The sequence below is a fragment of the Solea senegalensis genome, linkage group LG2 (genome assembly GCF_019176455.1).
Source record: "Solea senegalensis isolate Sse05_10M linkage group LG2, IFAPA_SoseM_1, whole genome shotgun sequence".
In the NCBI taxonomy this organism is placed as follows: domain Eukaryota; kingdom Metazoa; phylum Chordata; class Actinopteri; order Pleuronectiformes; family Soleidae; genus Solea; species Solea senegalensis.
This window is the reverse complement of record NC_058022.1, coordinates 726,435-745,418: the sequence shown is the minus strand read 5'-3', so window position 1 is coordinate 745,418 and position 18,984 is coordinate 726,435. Positions and strand designations below refer to the sequence as shown.

The window sequence follows — 18,984 nt, the reverse complement described above, 5'->3', positions numbered from 1 at the left end:
AGTATGCAAGTATGTATGTATGTATTGTTCTGGTGTTTGAATGGTGGCTGGTGCCAAGTGCTGCAGCCTCATTAGCGCCACCTATGGTGTTGATAAATGAACATATGAAATACTTTTAATAAATGCATATACATGTTATTATTTTTACATTTTAAATATTTAACTTCATTTATTAATTTATTTCTATTATAATATACAATACAAATAATACAATGTGGAAAATAGATATATTACAGCATTGTAGAGTAGTATATATATGACGTGTACAAATATATACTACTCTACATATCTAATGTTTACATATTATATTTAAATACAGATACAATGACCATGCGACTTTAATATAAATCTGACATTCAAAGTTAAAAATAAATAAAACATTAATAATATACAAACTTTTAAACTATCAGGTCAAAACGTTTCCATTAAAAACAAAATAACACGTCAACAACAAATCTATGGATCACACCGAGCATCTAATGACAGCGACGTCATGATGTCATCAGGACAGGCCGAGGTCACGCTGCTCTGTGCCGGGCACAGTGAGCGCTGAGCGTCCGCAGAGGCGGAGCTTATCACCTCCGACAAACGTCGCTGCCAAACTATAAATACGTCATATCTTCATACACAAACCACATGTTTGAATTATAAATGACTCATTTCTCGCCTCAAATGATGTTAAAACTTTGTTCCGGGACAAAGAACAATATTTATTTCAGATTTCTATTATCTGCCGCTATGCTCCGCCGAAATGTATTCTGGGATACATGGCCATCCCAAGTACGCTTAAGTCACCTCCGATGCATACTTGGTAAACATGGGCGGAGCGAGAAAACTTCCGGGTTTGAGAACCGTCCTCACTGTTCGCTTACTTGAGAATTGGAACAGAACTTGGACTGAGGCTGATGACGTTTTCACAAGTACGGGAGTACGCAAGTACACACAAGTACGCACAAGTATGGATATTGAGAAACGGGCAGGGTCTGTGTGTGTGTGTGATTATGGGTAAAGTCCACACGTATGGTTAAGGGTGAGTCAGCTGACTTGAAGGGGCGGGGCTACGCTATGTTCAGCTGATCAGCTCCGGGAAGAGCTCCGTGAAGCGCTCCTCTAACTTCATCAGGTAAATAACTACGTACGTGTATTAATACACGCAGTTTTACAGTGGCCGTTTCTCAATACTCAAGTTAGCAAGTATGTACTTGCTTACTTGGGAAGTATATACTTGAGAAGTAAGCTGGGAGTATATACTTGCCAAGTACGGGAGTACACAAGTATGTGGTTGTTTCTCAATACTCAAGTATGCAAGTATGTATGTATTGTTCTGCTGTTTGAATGGTGGCTGGCGCCAAGTGCTGCAGCATCATTAGCGCCACCTACGGTGTTGATCAATGAACATATGAAATACTTTTAATAAATGCATATATATGTTGATATTATTTTTACATTTTAAGTATTTAACTTCATTTATTAATTTATTTCTATTAAAATATACAATACAAATAATACAATGTGGAAAATAGATAGAGTACAGCATTGAATAGTGTAATGTAGTGTATATATACGTGTACAAATATATACTACTCTACAGAGCTAATATTTACATATTATATTTAAGTACAGATACAATGACCGTGCGACTTTAATATAAATCTAACATTGAAGGTTAAAATAAATAAAATAAAAATAATATACAAACTTTCAAACTGTCAAAACGTTTCCATTAAAATCAAAATAACACGTCAACAACAAAAACAACAAATCTATGGATCACACCGAGCATGTAATGACAGCGACGTCTGAGCCAGCGGACCATTTCATCAGGACAGGCCGAGGTAACGCTGCTCTGTGCCGGGCACAGTGAGCGCCGAGCGCCCACAGAGGCGGAGCTGATCACCTCCGACAAACGTCGCTGCCATACTATAAATACGTCATATCTTCATACACAAACCACATATTTGAATTATAAATGACTAATTTCTCGCCTCAAATGATCTTAAAACTTTGTTCCGGGACACAGAAAAATATTTATTTCAGATTTATATTTCTATTATCTGCTGCTATGCCGAAATGTATTCTTGGATACATGGCCATCCCAAATACGCTTAAGTCACCTCCGATGCATACTTGGTAAACATGGGCGGAGCGAGAACACTTCCGGGTTTGAGAACCGTCCTCGCTGTTCGCTTAGAATTGGAACAGAACTTGGACTGAGGCTGATGACGTTTTCACAAGTACGGGAGTACGCAAGTACACACAAGTATGGATATTGAGAAACGGCCAGAGACTGTAGCGTGTGTAGTACTTTTATTGTGAAACCTGTCGAATTGTTTAAAGTCCGGAGTAGAACTTGAACCAAATGTCGTTGAAAAGAAGAAGTGATTTGAGTGGAATCTCGCGACGTTTATTCAAAGTGTAACTTTGAAAATATTTACATGTTAAATGAGGAAGTTCGTCACTGACGTCACTGAATTTCGGCTTTAATGAACAGACCACTGGGACTGTTGTCTTTGCTTTATGAGACTGTGTAAACAAACCTGCGCTGAAGCAAGGAAACGCACGTGCAGTTAATGAGTGATCGATAACTATCAGTCTGTGATCAATAACTAACTGTCAGTGATCGTAACTATCAGTCTCTGATCAATAACGATCAGTCAGTGATCAATAACTAACTGTCAGTGATCGTTAACTATCAGTCAGTGATCAATAACTAACTGTCAGTCAGTGATCGTTAACTGTCAGTCAGTGATTGTTAACTGTCAGTGATCAATAACTAACTATCAGTCAGTGATCGTTAACTGTCAGTGATCAATAACTAACTATCAGTCAGTGATCGTTAACTGTCAGTGATCAATAACTAACTATCAGTCAGTGATCGTTAACTGTCAGTGATCAATAACTATCAGTCAGTGTAAATACAAAGTACATGTAATGAGATGGTCCTTGATACAGAAGTACATTTTACTGTGGATCATCCTGAGGAAGTATGCGGTGTATTAGTACTAAAGTAGTAGTGTTAATATGAGCAACATGCCGTATATATAGTATGCTGTGTACTAGTACTACATTAGTAGTGATAATATGAGTAAAATGCCGCATGTGAAGTATGCAGTGTACTAGTACTACAGTAGTAGTGTTAATATGAGTAACATGCCGTATATGAAGTATGCGGTGTAGTACTACAGTAGTTGTGTTAATATGAGTTGTAATGTGGTAATATGAGTTTCATAGGCTCGAGCACTGAGCCCTGTGGAACTCCACAAGTAACTCTAGTTTGTAATGAGGCTTTATCATTAACATCCTGGAATCTATTACGTAAGTCTGATTTAAATCAGCAGAGGGCAGCACCTGTGATCCAAGAGTCTGCTCCAGTCTCTGCAATCAAACATCTCAGATCAGGACAAGACCAGTCCAGTCCAGTCCAGTAAGTGTAGTTGTAATAGTATTGCAGTATACCTATGTACTCAGTACTGTGTGTGTGTGTTCACAGGTGAATGCTGCGCTCTGATTGGTTCACACAAACAAAGCCGACATGTCGTCGCTTCAGGTCGAGTGTGTGGTGAAAGCGGGCGCTCTGATTGGTGAAGGACCGGTGTGGGAGGAGTCAGAGCAGACTCTGCTGTTTGTTGACATCGCCGGGCAGAAAATCCATCGCTGGAATTCAGTGACCAATGAGATGAAGTCTGTGGAGACAGGTCTGTCAAACTGTCTGTCTCTCACCCGTATATCTCTCACCTTTCTTTCTGTCTCTCAACCGTCTTTCTGTTGCTCTGTCTTTCTCTCAACCGTGTCTGTCTTTCTCTCAACCGTGTCTCTGTCTCGCACCTGTCTGTCTCAGAGGACACAGTGGGCGTGGCGGTCCCTCGCCGCTCAGGTGGTCTTGTGGCAGGCGTAGGACGCAGCGTCGTGGCTGTTGATTGGTCGACTCAGACGATGACATCACTGGTCCAGGTCGACAAGGACAAACCAAACAACCGACTGAACGACGGGAAGGTGGATCCACACGGACGCCTGCTGGTGGGTGAGTCTGGAGACCGATCACACTGATAACCTGACTGATCACCCGTGTTTCTGTTACCATGACGACATGTGTTGTCGCAGGTTCTATGGGGAAGGAGACGAGACCCGCTGAGGTGACAAGACACCAGGGGGCGCTGTTCTCGGTCAACTCTGATTTCACTGTGACCAAACACCTGAGACAGGTAACCTGTCTGTCTGTCTCTGTGTGTACCTGTCTGTCTGTCTGTCTGTCTCTGTGTGCACCTGACTGTCTGTCTGTCTGTCTCTGTGTGTACCTGTCTGTCTCTCAGGTGGACATATCTAATGGAATGGACTGGTCTCTGGATCATAGGACATTTTTTTACATCGACTCTTTGTCTTTAAACGTCGACGCCTTTGATTACGACGTTGATACGGGAAACATCGGTAAGTACACGTGTGTATTTGTACTGCATATACTCATGTACGTACTAACATCTATGTACTGCAGTACACGTGTGTATTTGTACTTCATGTACGTACTAACATCTATGTACTGCAGTTCACGTGTGTATTTATACTGCATGTACTCATGTACGTACTAACCTCTATGTATTGCAGTACACGTGTGTATTTGTACCTCATGTATGTACTAACCTCTATGTATTGCAGTACACGTGTGTATTTGTACCTCATGTATGTACTAACCTCTATGTACTGCAGTACACGTGTGTATTTGTACCTCATGTACATACTAACATCTATGTACTGCAGTTCACGTGTAGTATTTGATAATTTAGTTTGTTGCATATTTTGTTGTTATCTTTGTTGCCTAGGAAACCGTCGTACAGTGTATCATATGGAGGAGGGGGAGGGGCTTCCTGACGGGATGACGGTTGATGCTGAAGGTCGTTTGTGGGTCACGTGTTACAACGGAGGACGAGTCATTAACATCGACCCTGTGACTGGTCACTATTGATTATATTGATTATGTTGATTATGTTCTTTATACTGATTATATTGATTATACTGATTATGTTGATTATACTGATTATGTTGATTATACTGATTATGATAATTATACTGATTATGTTCATCATACTGATTATGTTGATTATATTGATTATGTTGATTATATTGATTTTGTTGATTATGTTGATAAAATTGATTATGTTGATTATATTGATTATGTTGATTATATTGATTATACCGGTCAGTATTGATTGAGTGTATATTTACAGTATATGTATATGTAATACTAGTGTGTCCCCTCAGGTGTGCGTCTGCAGACCGTCTTTCTCCCGGTGATGAAAACCACTTCCTGTTGTTTTGGTGGTCCAGATTACTCTGACCTCTATGTGACCTCAGCTTGTCTTGGCCTCAACCAATCAGAGAGCAGACAGCAGCCACTGGCTGGACACACTTTCAGGGTGAGAGTCACGTGTCACTCACCTTCCAATCACCTGTCACTCACCCACCAATCACTTGTCAGTCACCTGTCAATGACCCGTTACTCACCTGTTGCTCACCTGTCAATCACCTGTGCATGTTCCTTTCTGTTTATGTTCAGGTGCGAGGACTTGGGGTCAAAGGTCGACCTTCCACTTCCTTCTCAGGGTGATCAACAGGAAATGGAACACAGTCTGATCAATAAGTGACTGTACTAATAAAGTTAATCATTTTAAATAAAAGAACAAAACAACAACAGCCAATGAGAATGGATTAGAGTGAGACACCAGTGAGACACCATCACGAGGACGAGGTGTTTAATGTCCACATCACTTTCACCACAACAAACACTGAACGTCACTAAAATGTTTCCTACAAAATAAAATTCATCCACGTAGAAAAGTTCTTGTGCTGTTTGTTTGACACCAAGGTCAAAGGTTAGGGAAGGGGAGGGGCTTGGTCAAGGATTGTCTCTCCTGGTCCAGACCTGTTTTTGTGTCTTAGGTTCATCATGTGTCTTTATCAGTGTCTGTCCTTATTTTTCATGGTTTGTCCTTTAAGGTTTGTCACTGTCTGTCTGTCTTTGTCCTTTAAGGTTTGTCACTGTCCGTCTTTGTCCTTTAAGGTTGTCACTGTCTGTCTTTGTCCTTAAGGTTTGTCACTTAAGGTTTGTCACTGTCCGTCTATGCCCTTTAAGGTTTGTCACTGTCCGTCTTTGTCTTTTCAGGTTTGTCACTGTCCGTCTTTGTCTTTTCAGGTTTGTCACTGTCTGTCTTTGTCACTGTCCGTCTTTGTCCACTTTGTCCTTTAAGTGTGTCTCTGTTGTGTCCACTGATGACGTAACACGTGTCTCTGTTGTGTCCACTGATGACGTAACACGTGTCTGTTGTGTCCACTGATGACAAAACACAAATCTCTGGGTTAGGGACACTAACAGCGCCACCTGATGGACATGATGAACAGATTCCACTTTTCATTTTCAAAGCTTAATCTCTCAGTCCGCCTTACCTTAAGTCACCTGACCTTTGACCCAGGTCCAGGTGTCAAAGGTCAGGTGACTTCTAACAGTGTAAACAAGTGATGTCATCAGTTCACATCACTCGATCGATTGATCGATCACAAAAGTTCAAAGTGCCGATTTGTCCCGTGGATTAGAAATGGACGTGACCAGCTGAAGAAGATGTGTGGTCGTCCATGTTGTCTCTCAGTAGTGCTCCTCAGAGTGGGCGGCGTCACAAAAGAAGCGAGAGCTACGTTTGGCCGATCGAGCGGTGAAGGGGACGGTCTTCAGAACTGAAGGAAAGAAAACAGCCAGTCAGAGGACATGCAGAAAACAGCTGTCAACCAACCAATCATGGTTATGTGATTATTTGGTTGATTGGTTGGTTGGTTGGTTGATTGACAGTTTGGTTGATTAGTTGGTTGGTTGATTAGTTGATCAGTTGCTTGCTTGGTTGGTTGATTGATTAGTTGGTTGATATATTGATTATTTGGTTGGTTGGTTGATTTATTGATCATGTGATTGGTTGGTTGGTTGGTTGGTTGATTTATTGTATATGTGGTTGGTTGACTGATTGATTGGTTGGTTTATTGATATGTGGTTGGTTAATTGAAATGTTGTTGGTGATTTTAATTAATTAATTAATTATTTGGTTGGTTGGTTGATTGATTGGTGGATTTATTGATTATGTGCTTGGTTGACTGATTAGTCGATTGATTGATTGGTTGGTTAGTTTGTGACCTGTGATGATGTCCTCGATGGCGCCGTCCTTCCCCTCGTAAACATGGCGGCTGTCTTTTCCCTGACGTCGTCTCAGCTCAGTGATCAGTTCCTGCGGCTGACGTTTCCCTCTGTGGGACGGCGACTGGGGGGGCGGGGCAAACATGGACATATGTAACTCATGTCACATGTGGACAGTGTGTGCAGGAGGTCAGAGGTCACGCCTCACCTTAGTCTCCGCCTCCTCTTCCTGCTGCTGCTCCTCCAGTTTCTCTAACAACATCTGCTCCTGACGACGTCGCTGCTCGTTCTCCTCCTCAGCGAGCTGAAAAACAGGGCGGAGCTTCAGTGGGGCGGGGCTTAAGTCAAAGCACATTTACTCACTCTGTGTGTGTGTGTGAGTGTGTACTCACTCTGTATGCTTTGATGAAGCGAACAAAGATTGGAAAGAAGACGGACGGTGGCATTGTCTTTGAACTTTCCCCAAAAAACTTGACAACGTCTTCAAACGCATCCTGAGAATATTTCACACTCTTTTATAGTTTGACTGTAACCATGGAAACGACTGTGTGTGTGTGTGTATGTGTGTGTGAGACCTGTGCGATGCGAGCGTCCTCCTGCAGTTTACTGAGTCGTGATTCGTTCCTGCTGATGAAATCCTTGAGCGTGGCGTTGTGTTGAACACTGAACTCTCTCCACGTGAGCTCCATGCCGCGCTGAAGCTCTTTGACGTCACACAGAACGTTCTCCAGACTCACTGTCTCACACACACACACACACACACACACACAGGTGAGGGGTGGGGCTGCTGAAACGTGCTGAGCTGTGATTGGCTGACACACTCACCTGCAGCCGCCTTGTCCACATAATGAAGCTCGTTATAAAACAGAGATGCAGAAGAATATTTCTCTCTGACCACGTTAGCGATGTAATGAAGCAACGTTTGTTTCCTGTCCGTCGACTTGGTGTCTAAGAGCTGCACACACACACACACACACACACACACACACACTGAGGCATATGTTGGAAGAATCGTCATCACAATGTCCAAGTTCTGTGTGTGTGTGTGTGTGTTACCAAGTCCAGACTCTGTAGTTTGAATCCATAAACTGCGCCTCTTTTACTGCTGTTCATGTAGTTTCCCAGAGCCAAAATGATCTGAACAACAACAACATCATTAATGTCATCAATCACTGTGTGTGTGTGTGTGTGTGTGTGCGGGTATTACTAATGATATGGGGACCTAAAACTGTTTACACAGTCACATTATGGGGACTTGTCTTCCTTGTGGGGACAAAAATAAAGTCCCCACAATGTAAACTCCATTTTAAGGTGAAGACATGTTTTAAGGTTAAGTTGAGGTTAAGGTTAGGTATTTGTGGTTAAGGTTAGAGTAAGTCTCCAGGAATTGAATGTAAGTCAATGCAATGTCAAGTCATAAATGTCCAACGTGTGTGTGTCACTCTGACCTCCAGAATCTTCTTGAGTTTCTGAGATGATTTGATAGAAACTGAAGCAGCGATCATGGCATGAAGTTGCTGTGAGGAAACAGTGAGAGGTCAGAGGTCACTGAGGTCAGAGGTCACAGGTGAAGTGTGTGTGTGTGTGTGTGTGTGTGTCTTACTGGCGTTAGCATATGGACGTTGTCAGTGAAGTTTCCCATGAAGGTCATGATGTTCATCCTCTGTGAAAGTCTCTCGATGCGACTGAACTGCATCATGAAACGATCCTCGTCGCTCAGAGACTCGCACGGTTTCCTGTCGCGCTCGTACTGACGCAGCAGCTTTACCTCCGCCTCCGTTGGCAGGAAACGCATCAGACATTCAACAAAGTCCACCCTCACTGTCCTCAGGTCAAACCTGAGACACACACACACACAGCTGTGGGACACTGAGAGGAGAGACTGAGAGGACACTGAGGACACAGAGAGGAGACACTGAGAAGACACTGAGAGGACACTGAGAATCATTGACCAAAAAACTACTGCTAACAACAGTGAAGGTCAACCTACATTTGAATGGCGCGACAGATGACCTCTGACCCCTGCCCTGCCTTCCTCAATGTGATGGCGAGGTTCTTTGCTCGGTTCGCTTCCAGCAGAGAAACTTTAGAAGCAACCTTCTGAGGAAGTTTCTGCCGAGAAAGAGTTAAGTCGAGTGCAGGACCCTGAGCCTTGGTCTTAAAGAGTTCTTCAAACCCCTCCATGTCCAGGTCCTGAGAGACAGGCAGGTCATCAGAGAGAGAGACAGACAGATCATCAGAAAGACAGACAGATCATCTATCTACAGGTCTACAGCTCATGTTTGTTCAGTTGCTCATTTCATCTGTGATTTGAACATGAATCGTCATAGATGATTTGTTTATTGAGTCTCTGTTGTTGTTTATTTGTTTATCGTGTCTCTGTTGTGTGTTTACTGTTGTTGTTTATTTGTTTATCGTGTCTCTGTTGTTGTGTGTTTACTGTTGTTGTTTATTTGTTAATTGTGTCTCTGTTGTTGTTTATTGTGTCTCTGTTGTGTGTTTACTGTTGTTTATTTGTTTATTGAGTCCCCTTTGTTGTGTGTTTACTGTTGTTGTTTATTTGTTTATCGTGTCTCTGTTGTTGTGTGTTTACTGTTGTTGTGTTTACTGTTGTTGTTTATTTGTTTATTGTGTCTCTGTTGTTGTGTGTTTACTGTTGTTTATTTGTTTATTGTGTTTCTGTTGTTGTGTTTTTACTGTTGTTGTTTATTGTGTCTCTGTTGTTGTTTATTTGTTTATTGTGTCTCTGTTCTGTACCTGCAGGACCGCCTCGTCGTCCACATCGTTGAACACGGTTCCGTTGATTTGACTCGGTTTTAGAGCGACCCAGTTCAGAACCGGCATCCGGAACTTTGTCTGGATTGGCTTCTTAATCTTCACCGCTGAGTCATCAGGGAGAAGGGTGAGACAGGTGAGACAGGTGAGACAGATTTGATTTGTACGTATATTGTATTTAATAACGTCACTCACAAAGTAACTTGAGCGCCCCCTCTGTGAGAAATAAAAGAGAAACATGAACTTTGTCAGGCTGTGATTGGCTGAAAGTTTGATCATGTGACACTAATGTTGGTCTCACCTGCGAGTCCAGAGTTAAAGATGACCATGGGTGACCCGCCTGACCCTGGGAGAGGTGGGGCCACAGGTGGAGGGGGAGGTGGCATCGGAATGGAGGAGAGCTCGCTGTTGCGACAGGGGGGAGGAGGTGGAGGAGGTGGAGGAGGAGGAACAGGAGGGGGAGGGGTGAGGTACGGACCATTGGACTCTTGAAAGACAAAACAGAAGAAGAGTCTTTGTTTGCTGTTTCATTCATGAGTTCAGTGATTGAACAATTGCAGTCTCACCTGTGTCTGGCATTGGTGGGGGAGGAGGGGGAGGAGCCTGTATATTTGAAGCTTCACCCAAACTTGGTCCCATGATTTGATAGGCTACGGTCTCAGGGCTGAAAAAAATCAATCAATAATCGATTGTTACTGGGACGTATCTGGCCACATGGTGGAACATGTGGATAGTAATGTTGCCTCACAGCAAGAAGTTTACAAGTTTGCATCCCAGTTTAAGTCTTTCTGTGGAGTTTGCTTGTTCCCCAGTGTGTTGGGGTTCTCTCTGGGTTCTCTCTCTCTGGGTTCTCTCCGGGTTCTCCTCTCTTCTCTCCGGGTTCTCTCTGGGTTCTCTCCGGGTTCTCTCTGGGTTCATTTTGGGTTCTCTGGTTTCCTCTCACTCAGGTTAACTGTTCACTCTCAGGGACAGGGGTCAGCTTTGTTGGTCCAATGTCAGTTTGGTCTAATTTTTCATCTGGTTCACGTTTACAAAGCAAATCTCAAATGCATGATCAATTGTGAGCTAGAGTTATGTGATTAAAAATACTGCTCAGCTATTGGTCAGATATGTGGACTATAGGTAAATATAGGTTAATGTGCTCTGCTGCTCTGGTGATGAGCAGCACTCTGAAGGTGGGCATGGTGCAGTGGCTGTCCTCAGTGTTGTCAGCAGAACTCCCTACCCTAACCCGCATCCTACTGCAGTTGAGAAACAGCATAGACTGTTTTGCGGTGCTTTGGGGTGATGGTGGTTGCCAGAGCAGGAACTTTCCAGGCACGGAAGATGGGTGTGCCGTTCTCATTCCCAGCCAGCAGTTCTCCTCCAGGTTCTCTCACTCCTGAGGTTGTAGCTGTTAATACTTCACCTCCAGTGAATGGTGCAGAAAGAGATCACACCAGTTCTGAACTTGAAAGACCACCGAGTGGAGCAGATTCAAATGGTTTGGTCCACATCCAACGTAAACACACCAGAGTTTGAGACTGGTGTCAACTGACCGTAGGTGTGAATGGTTGGTTATCTGTGACCTGTCCTGACCTTTCACCCCATGTCAGCTGTGATTGGTTCATGTTGTATCGCACACACACACATACAGACACACACACACACAGGTGTTGTTACCTGGGGGACAGGTTGGGGCAGGGTGGAGGCGATGCAGAGGCGGACTCGGCCACGCCTCCGTCACCCTCCCCTCTCTGTGGATGCGGAGCATTGGCCCCTCCCACCTGATGTGCTTCCTGAGCCTGGCGTTCCAGGCGACTTTGACGCCGGATGGTCTGGTCTTTCTCGCGAACTATTCGCCGAAGTGTGTGCACCTGAGTGTTGGCGTTGGTGTACACGTCCTGCACCGGTGACAGGGGACATTAGGCACAGTGTATGTGTGTTGAAGGACTATGTGGTTTCTATGGTAACAGCACTGACCCGCAGGTGATCCAGTTCTTTGTTGGTTTGCATCAGTTGTTTCTCCAGTTCAACAATTTTCAACATTGCTTCGTTTTCCACGTCCAGGAGACGTTCGGACATCTGAGGAGACAAACGGGCATAGCCAGTGAGACAAATGTCTCTCTGTCTCCATGCATATCTGTCTATCTCTCTCCATCTGTCTGTCTCACCGTGTTCAGACTCTCCTCCAGCTCCTCCACTCGTTCCAGAGCAGCTGTTTTGGTTTCGGCATCTTCGAGCAGCGTTCCGACGTCAAATACGTTATCAAGGTACGCTTGAATTTGGACCTGCAGCCTGTCACTCTCTGTGTGCTTCAGCCGCTGAGAGTGAGACGGGTGAGACAAAATAAATGTATTCAGTGGACAGTGACTGTGGGTGATGTGACGGTCTTACCTCCAGGTGTTCGTCCAGGTTCAGTTTGGTGAAGTCGTACTGCAGGTGAACTCTGAAGTTCATGTCCTCGACTGAATGAACCACAATGTTGATGAACTGCATACAGGCCACCTGCACACACAGAAACATCGTAGAAACATTGTAACACACACAACTACTGCTTCTATTATTGATCAAAAAGACAAACACATGATTTCAATCAACAAACCAGGAAGTCGATGTTGTCGTCCTCATTTTTAAAATGTTCCATTAACTTCTCAAAGCGCAGTGACTCGGAACAAACCTGCAACACATCAATCATCAGTCGTCAGTAAATCCATGAACTGTGTGTTTCCTCTGAAGCAAATCGTAAATATGTTTACGGTTTTGAAGTTGTCGAAGGCTGACAGGATGATCTCATGACCTCCTCGCACCAAACACACGGCCGCCAACAGCTCCAGAACCAGAGCTTTGGTCCTGAGGAGGAGGAGCAGGGGGATGAGGGGCGGAGTCATGTTTATCACTGCTGTGTGTTTGTGTGTGTGTGTGTGTGTAACCCACCTTGGGTTTCTGTTGTTTAGGCTCAGGGCGATTTCATTGACAGCGTGAGGATGTGACATCACCATGTTGAAGCCGTACTGAGAAAGATAATGATTGATTATCAATCCTTTCAAGTCATTATGTTTTAATTGATCAGTTGATTGATTGGGTACCTGGTAGTTCATGATGGCTCTCAGACACATGATACAAACGTGGACGTCGTCTTTCTTACAGACAAGTCGAGAGTTCTTTAGCGTGCGTCGACTCGGCAGCGTGTTGGAGCGAGTCACCAGAGCTGAGCTGTGAGGTCACAGGTCAGAGGTCAGACTGAAAGACAACCAATGGCGATTGCATAAAAAAAACAAAAAGATGTACCTGATGGAGTGTCGAGCTGCTCGGGGGATGGATGACGACGGTGAGGGGAGACTGCAGTCGCCATGGAGATCCTCTATGGACCGACTCCAGGGGGAGTCGATGGACGAGGTTTCGCCTCCGCCCTCTGACTGCTCGCCATCGAACCTGAATGATCCATACACAATAATCAACGGTAACCTTTGACCCTGACACTATGATGTCATCAACATTCAGACTGTGACATAAAAAAACTCACGTGACCGCATACTGAGCGAAGGACAGATACTCGACCAGGACGTCCAGGCCCTGGTTCTCCTCGTTCAGGAACTCTCTGACCCACCTATGCTCAGAGAGGACAGACAGACAGACAGACAGACAGACAGGTGTTAGAGAGAGAGAGAGGCAACCAGGTGTTAAAGAGACGCAGACAGATAGATTTTAAAGAGACAGGTTATATAGGTGTTAGAGAGACAGGTTATATCGGTGTTAGAGAGACAGACAGGTTATATAGAGACAGACAGGTTATATAGACAGATGGGTTTTAAAGGGACGGACAGGTTGTATAGAGACAGACAGGTTATATAGAGACATACAGGTTATATAGAGACAGCCAGGTGTTATATAGAGACAGACAGGATTTAAAGAGACAGACAGGTACCCAATGTGGTTTGTTCGAAGTGAGATCTCGAGCTCTCTGAGAGTCTGAGTGGACTCCTGAACTCGTCTTCGGAACTTCTGCAGACAGATGGGCAGCGAGACAGTCAGGTTACAAAAACAAACAAACAGACAATGGGTCGGTCGGTCGGTCGGTCGGTCGGTCACCTTGCGTGTGACGGCTGGGTCGAGGAAACCTCGCAGCTTCTGGATGTACGTGTGCGGAGGATTCTTCACCTGAAACCGCTCCTACATCATGACATCACACATTAAACCCCGCCCACCAGCAACACTTAATAATCTAAATGATCAATGAGTTGTGACTCGATCAATAATTTCATTATTGAGTAAAAAACCTGATCACAGATCAGCTCCCACTTCTTCTCGTTGTCATAGGAACGAAGAAGGCGAACCTTATCAGGAGGAAGATTCATCGAGTTCTGAAAAAAAAAACAATCTTCAATTAATCAATCAATTCACTTCATGACAGACAGACAGCTGCTGGATTCTCTAACGTTAACCCCAAGTAACCTGAACAGTCCTGAAGTCCATGAGCAGATCCTGACATTTGGTTGTTCTTGTGACTCCTCTTTCAGGAGTCTCAGACCAGAGATAGACCAGAGATAGACCAGAGACACACCAGAGATAGACCAGAGATAGACCAGAGATAGACCAGAGACGGACCAGAGATAGACCAGAGACAGAGATAGACCAGACCAGAGACAGACCAGAGACACACCAGAGACGACCAGAGATAGACCAGACACACCAGACCAGAGAGACCAGAGACACACCAGAGATAGACCAGAGACTGACCAGAGACAGACCAGAGATAGACCAGAGACAGACCAGAGATAGATCTGGAACCAGACCAGATCAAACAAGACATCATCTGGACAATGTGGGTCATGCATAGACTGTTAGTGAAACCTAAGGTGTGCGTGTGTGTGTGTGTGTGTGTGTGTGTGTGTGTGTGTGTGCGTGTGTGTGTGTGTACAGCCTCACCAGTGCGATGGAGAACCTCTCCTCCAGCTCCGCCGGTTCGGGCATTGGCAGTCGAACTGGAGCAGCTCTGGACCGGATCACGGCCAGCTGACTCTCCATGCTCTCTGTGTTCCCCATCACACACACACACACACACACACACACACACACTCACACTCACACTGAACACACCCACCTAAAACAACACACACAGCAGCAGGAACATGTGTTCGGCCATCACAGACATATGGGCGTTCGAGGTAGAGGAGGCCTGTCTCTCTCTCGCTCTCCTGTCTCTCGCTCTCTCTCTCTCTCCCGCTCTCCTGTCTCATGCAGTGGTGTAGATTGTGTCTCTCTCGCTCCTCCCTCCCTCCCTGTCTCTCTCTCTCTCTCTCTCTCGCTCTCCTGTCTCATGCAGTGGTGTAGATCGTGTCTCTCTCTCTCTCTCTGTCCTATCTCTCTCTCTCTCTCTCTCTGGTCTCTGTCTTGCTCTCCTGTCTCGTGCAGTGGTGTAGATCGTGTCTCTCTCTCTCTCTCTTTGTCTCTCGTCCCTGCCTCCTCCTCTTCTTTGCTGCTGTAGATGAAGATGATGTTGATGCAGTCGCTCTCCCTCACTCGCTCTCCCTCACTCACTCAATCGTGTGTGTGTGTCAGATGTGCCGGTTAATCCTCCCCTCTCCTCCCCACATCAAAAGAGAGAGTCGGCCTCTTTGTCTCTCTCTCTCTGACTGCTGCTGTCTTTGTTTACCTCACTCGCCCATCCCTCCTCCCACTCTCTCTCTCTCTCTCTCTCTGTCTCTCTCTCTTTCTCCTCAGACAATGAACCTTCTGCTACCACAAGCTCAGCCCACCACACACACACACACCCACACACAAGCACACAAGTACACACAATCTTTGATTCATTTATAATCAAAATATTTCAGTAAGTTCTAAATGTTCTGTAATATTTTCATCTTAAACGAATTCTTCGTTAAATTCATTCATATTTGATCACTTCCTGTCTCCTCCTGATGTCACTTCCTGTCAAATCAAAGTAAATCTTTCAGCTGTGGCTGGGGTTAGGAGTCTTTTATTGTGAAACATTTACAGCAAGCACTTTGTTTTACACTTGTTTTTTATTATTTATATATTTATTTAATAATTAATTATAATTCATATTATTGGGTGTATCGATCAGACGTGATTCTTCAGGTCCTGTCAGTTTATTAATGTTGTGTGTTGTGTTGTCAGAAATCTGTTCGTGTTTATTTATTTTATTTAAATCTGTTGTGTTTATTTATTTAGTTTTATTACAGACTGACCACGCCCCCACTCCCTTGTCCACTGTGCATCACAGACTCCGCCCCTCTCATGGTTGTGTACTTTTGTAATATTGATATCAGACCCAAAAAAGACACTCAATGAAGCACAAATGAAATCACTCTTACAGTCATTTGACTTTGTCTCCATCTGGTGGACAAAATTAATATTGTAGCACCTGAGAGACATACGAGTATATAAACAGCAAATATCTAACTATATATGGTTTTTGTCAAGTGCTCAATAACTCATCACATTTGTTGTTACACATCCATACAACACCATCACAGGTAAACACTGCCACCTACTGGCCTCTAGTTTTGTCTGAAAAATTAAACTTGATGGTTTGTTTCCTAATTACAATTGATCACTTCAGCACATGTATTACTTTTGGAGGCTCTGTGGGTCTATGTGTGTTTTTAACGAGTTTGTAACAGCTGTGAACTTTATAAATCTTCACAATGAGTGAGAGGACATTTTGTCAACAGGGGAAATGATAAATAATAGGTTCAGTTTCTATGGTAACTGTTAACAACCACATGATGAGAGAGAGAGCCTGAGACCCAAAAATGCCTGGAAATCTATGTTTTTAGACATTACATTTTTGTTTATAATCTTTAATTTGTAACGTTCTACTGGAGTAAGTTTGTAAAATGTTCTTGTAACAAATAAAACTAAAGATTCAAGTTCCTCAAAAACATCAGTGCAAGTGTGACGTTGATGTAAAATGATCTTTTCTGTCAACTGCATCCACAAACTGCCTCTAATTATTTTATATCAAGTTGTTTATTTACAACTTAGCACTTGTTTATTTACAACATCCCTTTTTCCTCTTTTTGAAGGGGATGTTGTTTGTCAGCGTTTGTGGAATGTTTTAAATAAAGTTATGGTTAAAAAAATCAGTCACAGCACACCTGATTTCAATAATAAGCCACGCCCCAAACCTCCTTACAAAAGCCGGAAGTGTTGCCAGCCACAGCAGAGGGAGAGGAGATGCTGACAAATCACAGATGCAAGTTTGATATTACTTTGTTTCCTCGTTTCTTCACTGACTGATCAGTCTTCTTCTCATCTCTTGTCTTTAATGAAACAATCACAGTCGTGTGTTTGTGTCTCACTCTCTGTTTGCAGCAACAACGCAAACCTGCTACAAACCTGCTACAGGACCGGATTTCAAGGACGGATTCGGTTTGCTGGTGTGAGTACAACAGAAACTCATCACAACCAAAGAGAAACAAACAGCAAACACACTTAACACTTAAATGTAAGTGTACAATCAAACTTTAACACTTTGATTTTAAATATATATATTAAATATAGATATTAAACTAATATTTAATTAAACATTTTGTTTGGAATGAGTATCAAGTAAAACCTGAAGTGGAGCTCCACTGAATGTTATTATTATTATTATTATTAATATTATTATTGTTAGGGTTGTTATTATTAGTACTAAGTGATTAGGGGAAAAAAACCATGTCAGTATTTTGTAACTTAAGAAAACAAATGTGACGTAAGTAATTATTTAATGGTGTATGTATTTATTTATTTATTTAAATAATTAATGACACTTAAGTAAATAATGGTGTATTTATTAAATAAATGTAATAAATGACAAATTAAAGAAATTATTTAATGGTGTATTTATTAAATAAAATAAATGACACATTTAATAATTATTTAATTGTGTATGAATTTATTTAAATAAAAAATGACAAATTAAATATTTATTTAGTATTTTTTAGATACTTTAATAATCCCGTTTAGGGAAATTATTCTCTGCATTTTCACCCACCCTAGAATTAGGAGCAGTGGGCTGCCACACTGAGTAGCGCCCGGGGAGCCCTTTCGACCTGGTGGGGACTTGAACCGGTAACAAGCCAAGTTCCCTCTCCACTTGGCCACAGGCTGCCCAATAATTATTTAAGGATGTGTTTATTCATTTAAATAATTAATGACTCCAAATCAGTGTATAAATCTAGCACTAGCCTACCTAGTCAGGACACACCTCTTTATATTCCATTTAAATACCTCATTTATTTTTTATTATTTTAATAATGTAATTATTAGAATTTTGGCTCAATAGCTTCCAGGTCATGTGACCTAAATACACCAAATCAGTGTAGAAAAATAGTACTAGGCTGCCTAGTCAGGACACACCTCTTTTTATTCCATTTTAGTGCCTCCTCATATTTTTTTTTTTTTCTTTCAATTTTTAATGTAAACATTGGCATTTAAACGGTAATTCGTTGATGGTCCCTTAATGAGACCACGGTAGTTAGGAGTGATGGGTCGGACCGTGAACAAGCAGTGATCATGCACCTATCTCGGGGTGGAGAAGGAGGAGTGTGCCGTTGGATCTGGAGCGACTCTCTGTTGAATATCCAACCTGAAACTGATTTCAGCGTGGTACGTTGTCAGAGGTGATCAGCTCCACCTCTGTGGACGCTCAGTGCTCACAGTGCCAGGTGCAGAGCAGTGTTACCTCGGCCTGTCCTGATGAAATGATCCGCTGGCTCAGACGTCTCTGTCATTAGATTGGTGTGAGGTGTGCTCCATAGATTTGTGATGATGACGTTTGTGTCACTCCGGCAGCTTGCCCCGCCCCCTCCTCTGCCGGCCTGATTACACACACCTGCAGACAATCAAGCCATGTGCTCTTAAAAACTCTCTGTTCCCCAGCATCAGTGCCAGTGTGTCATCGCCAATGCCTGATCACCCGAGCTCCTCGTCACAGCCACAGAATTCTCAAGTTTCTGATCCTCTTTGTGAGCAACGTTTTATTTGTAAGTTTTTCTTATCATAGCCTGATAGCTGACTCCTTAGTTCATATTTATAGCCCTTTTATTTTT

General features: G+C 43.2%; 2 protein-coding genes across 5 annotated transcripts; one reads left to right on the top strand and one right to left on the bottom strand.

The window, feature by feature from the left end:
- Nucleotides 1-961: 961 nt before the first annotated feature.
- Nucleotides 962-5,824, top strand: rgn (regucalcin). Of its 2 annotated transcripts, none has more exons than XM_044053565.1 (8): nucleotides 962-1,123; nucleotides 3,491-3,695; nucleotides 3,839-4,021; nucleotides 4,102-4,202; nucleotides 4,311-4,425; nucleotides 4,815-4,946; nucleotides 5,254-5,408; nucleotides 5,549-5,824. In XM_044053565.1, the coding sequence occupies exons 2-8, from the start codon at nucleotides 3,533-3,535 to the stop codon at nucleotides 5,597-5,599; spliced, it is 900 nt and encodes a 299-aa protein (XP_043909500.1). In that variant the 5' UTR covers nucleotides 962-1,123; nucleotides 3,491-3,532; the 3' UTR covers nucleotides 5,600-5,824. The 2 variants fall into 2 exon arrangements, with proteins under 2 accessions (XP_043909500.1, XP_043909510.1); XM_044053575.1 differs by having other exon boundaries at nucleotides 962-1,135.
- A 260-nt stretch (nucleotides 5,825-6,084) lies between these two features.
- Nucleotides 6,085-15,512, bottom strand: LOC122786932 (formin-like protein 2). Of its 3 annotated transcripts, none has more exons than XM_044053478.1 (28): nucleotides 14,852-15,512; nucleotides 14,203-14,286; nucleotides 14,015-14,095; nucleotides 13,851-13,927; nucleotides 13,449-13,532; nucleotides 13,214-13,357; nucleotides 13,012-13,138; nucleotides 12,860-12,936; nucleotides 12,682-12,775; nucleotides 12,528-12,602; nucleotides 12,320-12,430; nucleotides 12,097-12,246; nucleotides 11,906-12,007; nucleotides 11,606-11,826; nucleotides 10,510-10,607; nucleotides 10,245-10,430; nucleotides 10,139-10,159; nucleotides 9,926-10,050; nucleotides 9,159-9,361; nucleotides 8,772-9,006; nucleotides 8,617-8,685; nucleotides 8,225-8,305; nucleotides 7,994-8,123; nucleotides 7,744-7,904; nucleotides 7,561-7,662; nucleotides 7,377-7,472; nucleotides 7,169-7,292; nucleotides 6,085-6,720 (listed from the first exon to the last, which is right to left on the bottom strand). In XM_044053478.1, exons 1-28 carry the CDS (start codon nucleotides 14,966-14,968, stop codon nucleotides 6,632-6,634), a joined length of 3,264 nt encoding a protein of 1,087 aa, XP_043909413.1. In that variant the 5' UTR covers nucleotides 14,969-15,512; the 3' UTR covers nucleotides 6,085-6,631. The 3 variants fall into 3 exon arrangements, with proteins under 3 accessions (XP_043909413.1, XP_043909422.1, XP_043909433.1); XM_044053487.1 differs by lacking the exon at nucleotides 14,852-15,512 and adding an exon at nucleotides 14,378-14,486; XM_044053498.1 differs by lacking the exon at nucleotides 10,139-10,159.
- Nucleotides 15,513-18,984: the final 3,472 nt, after the last annotated feature.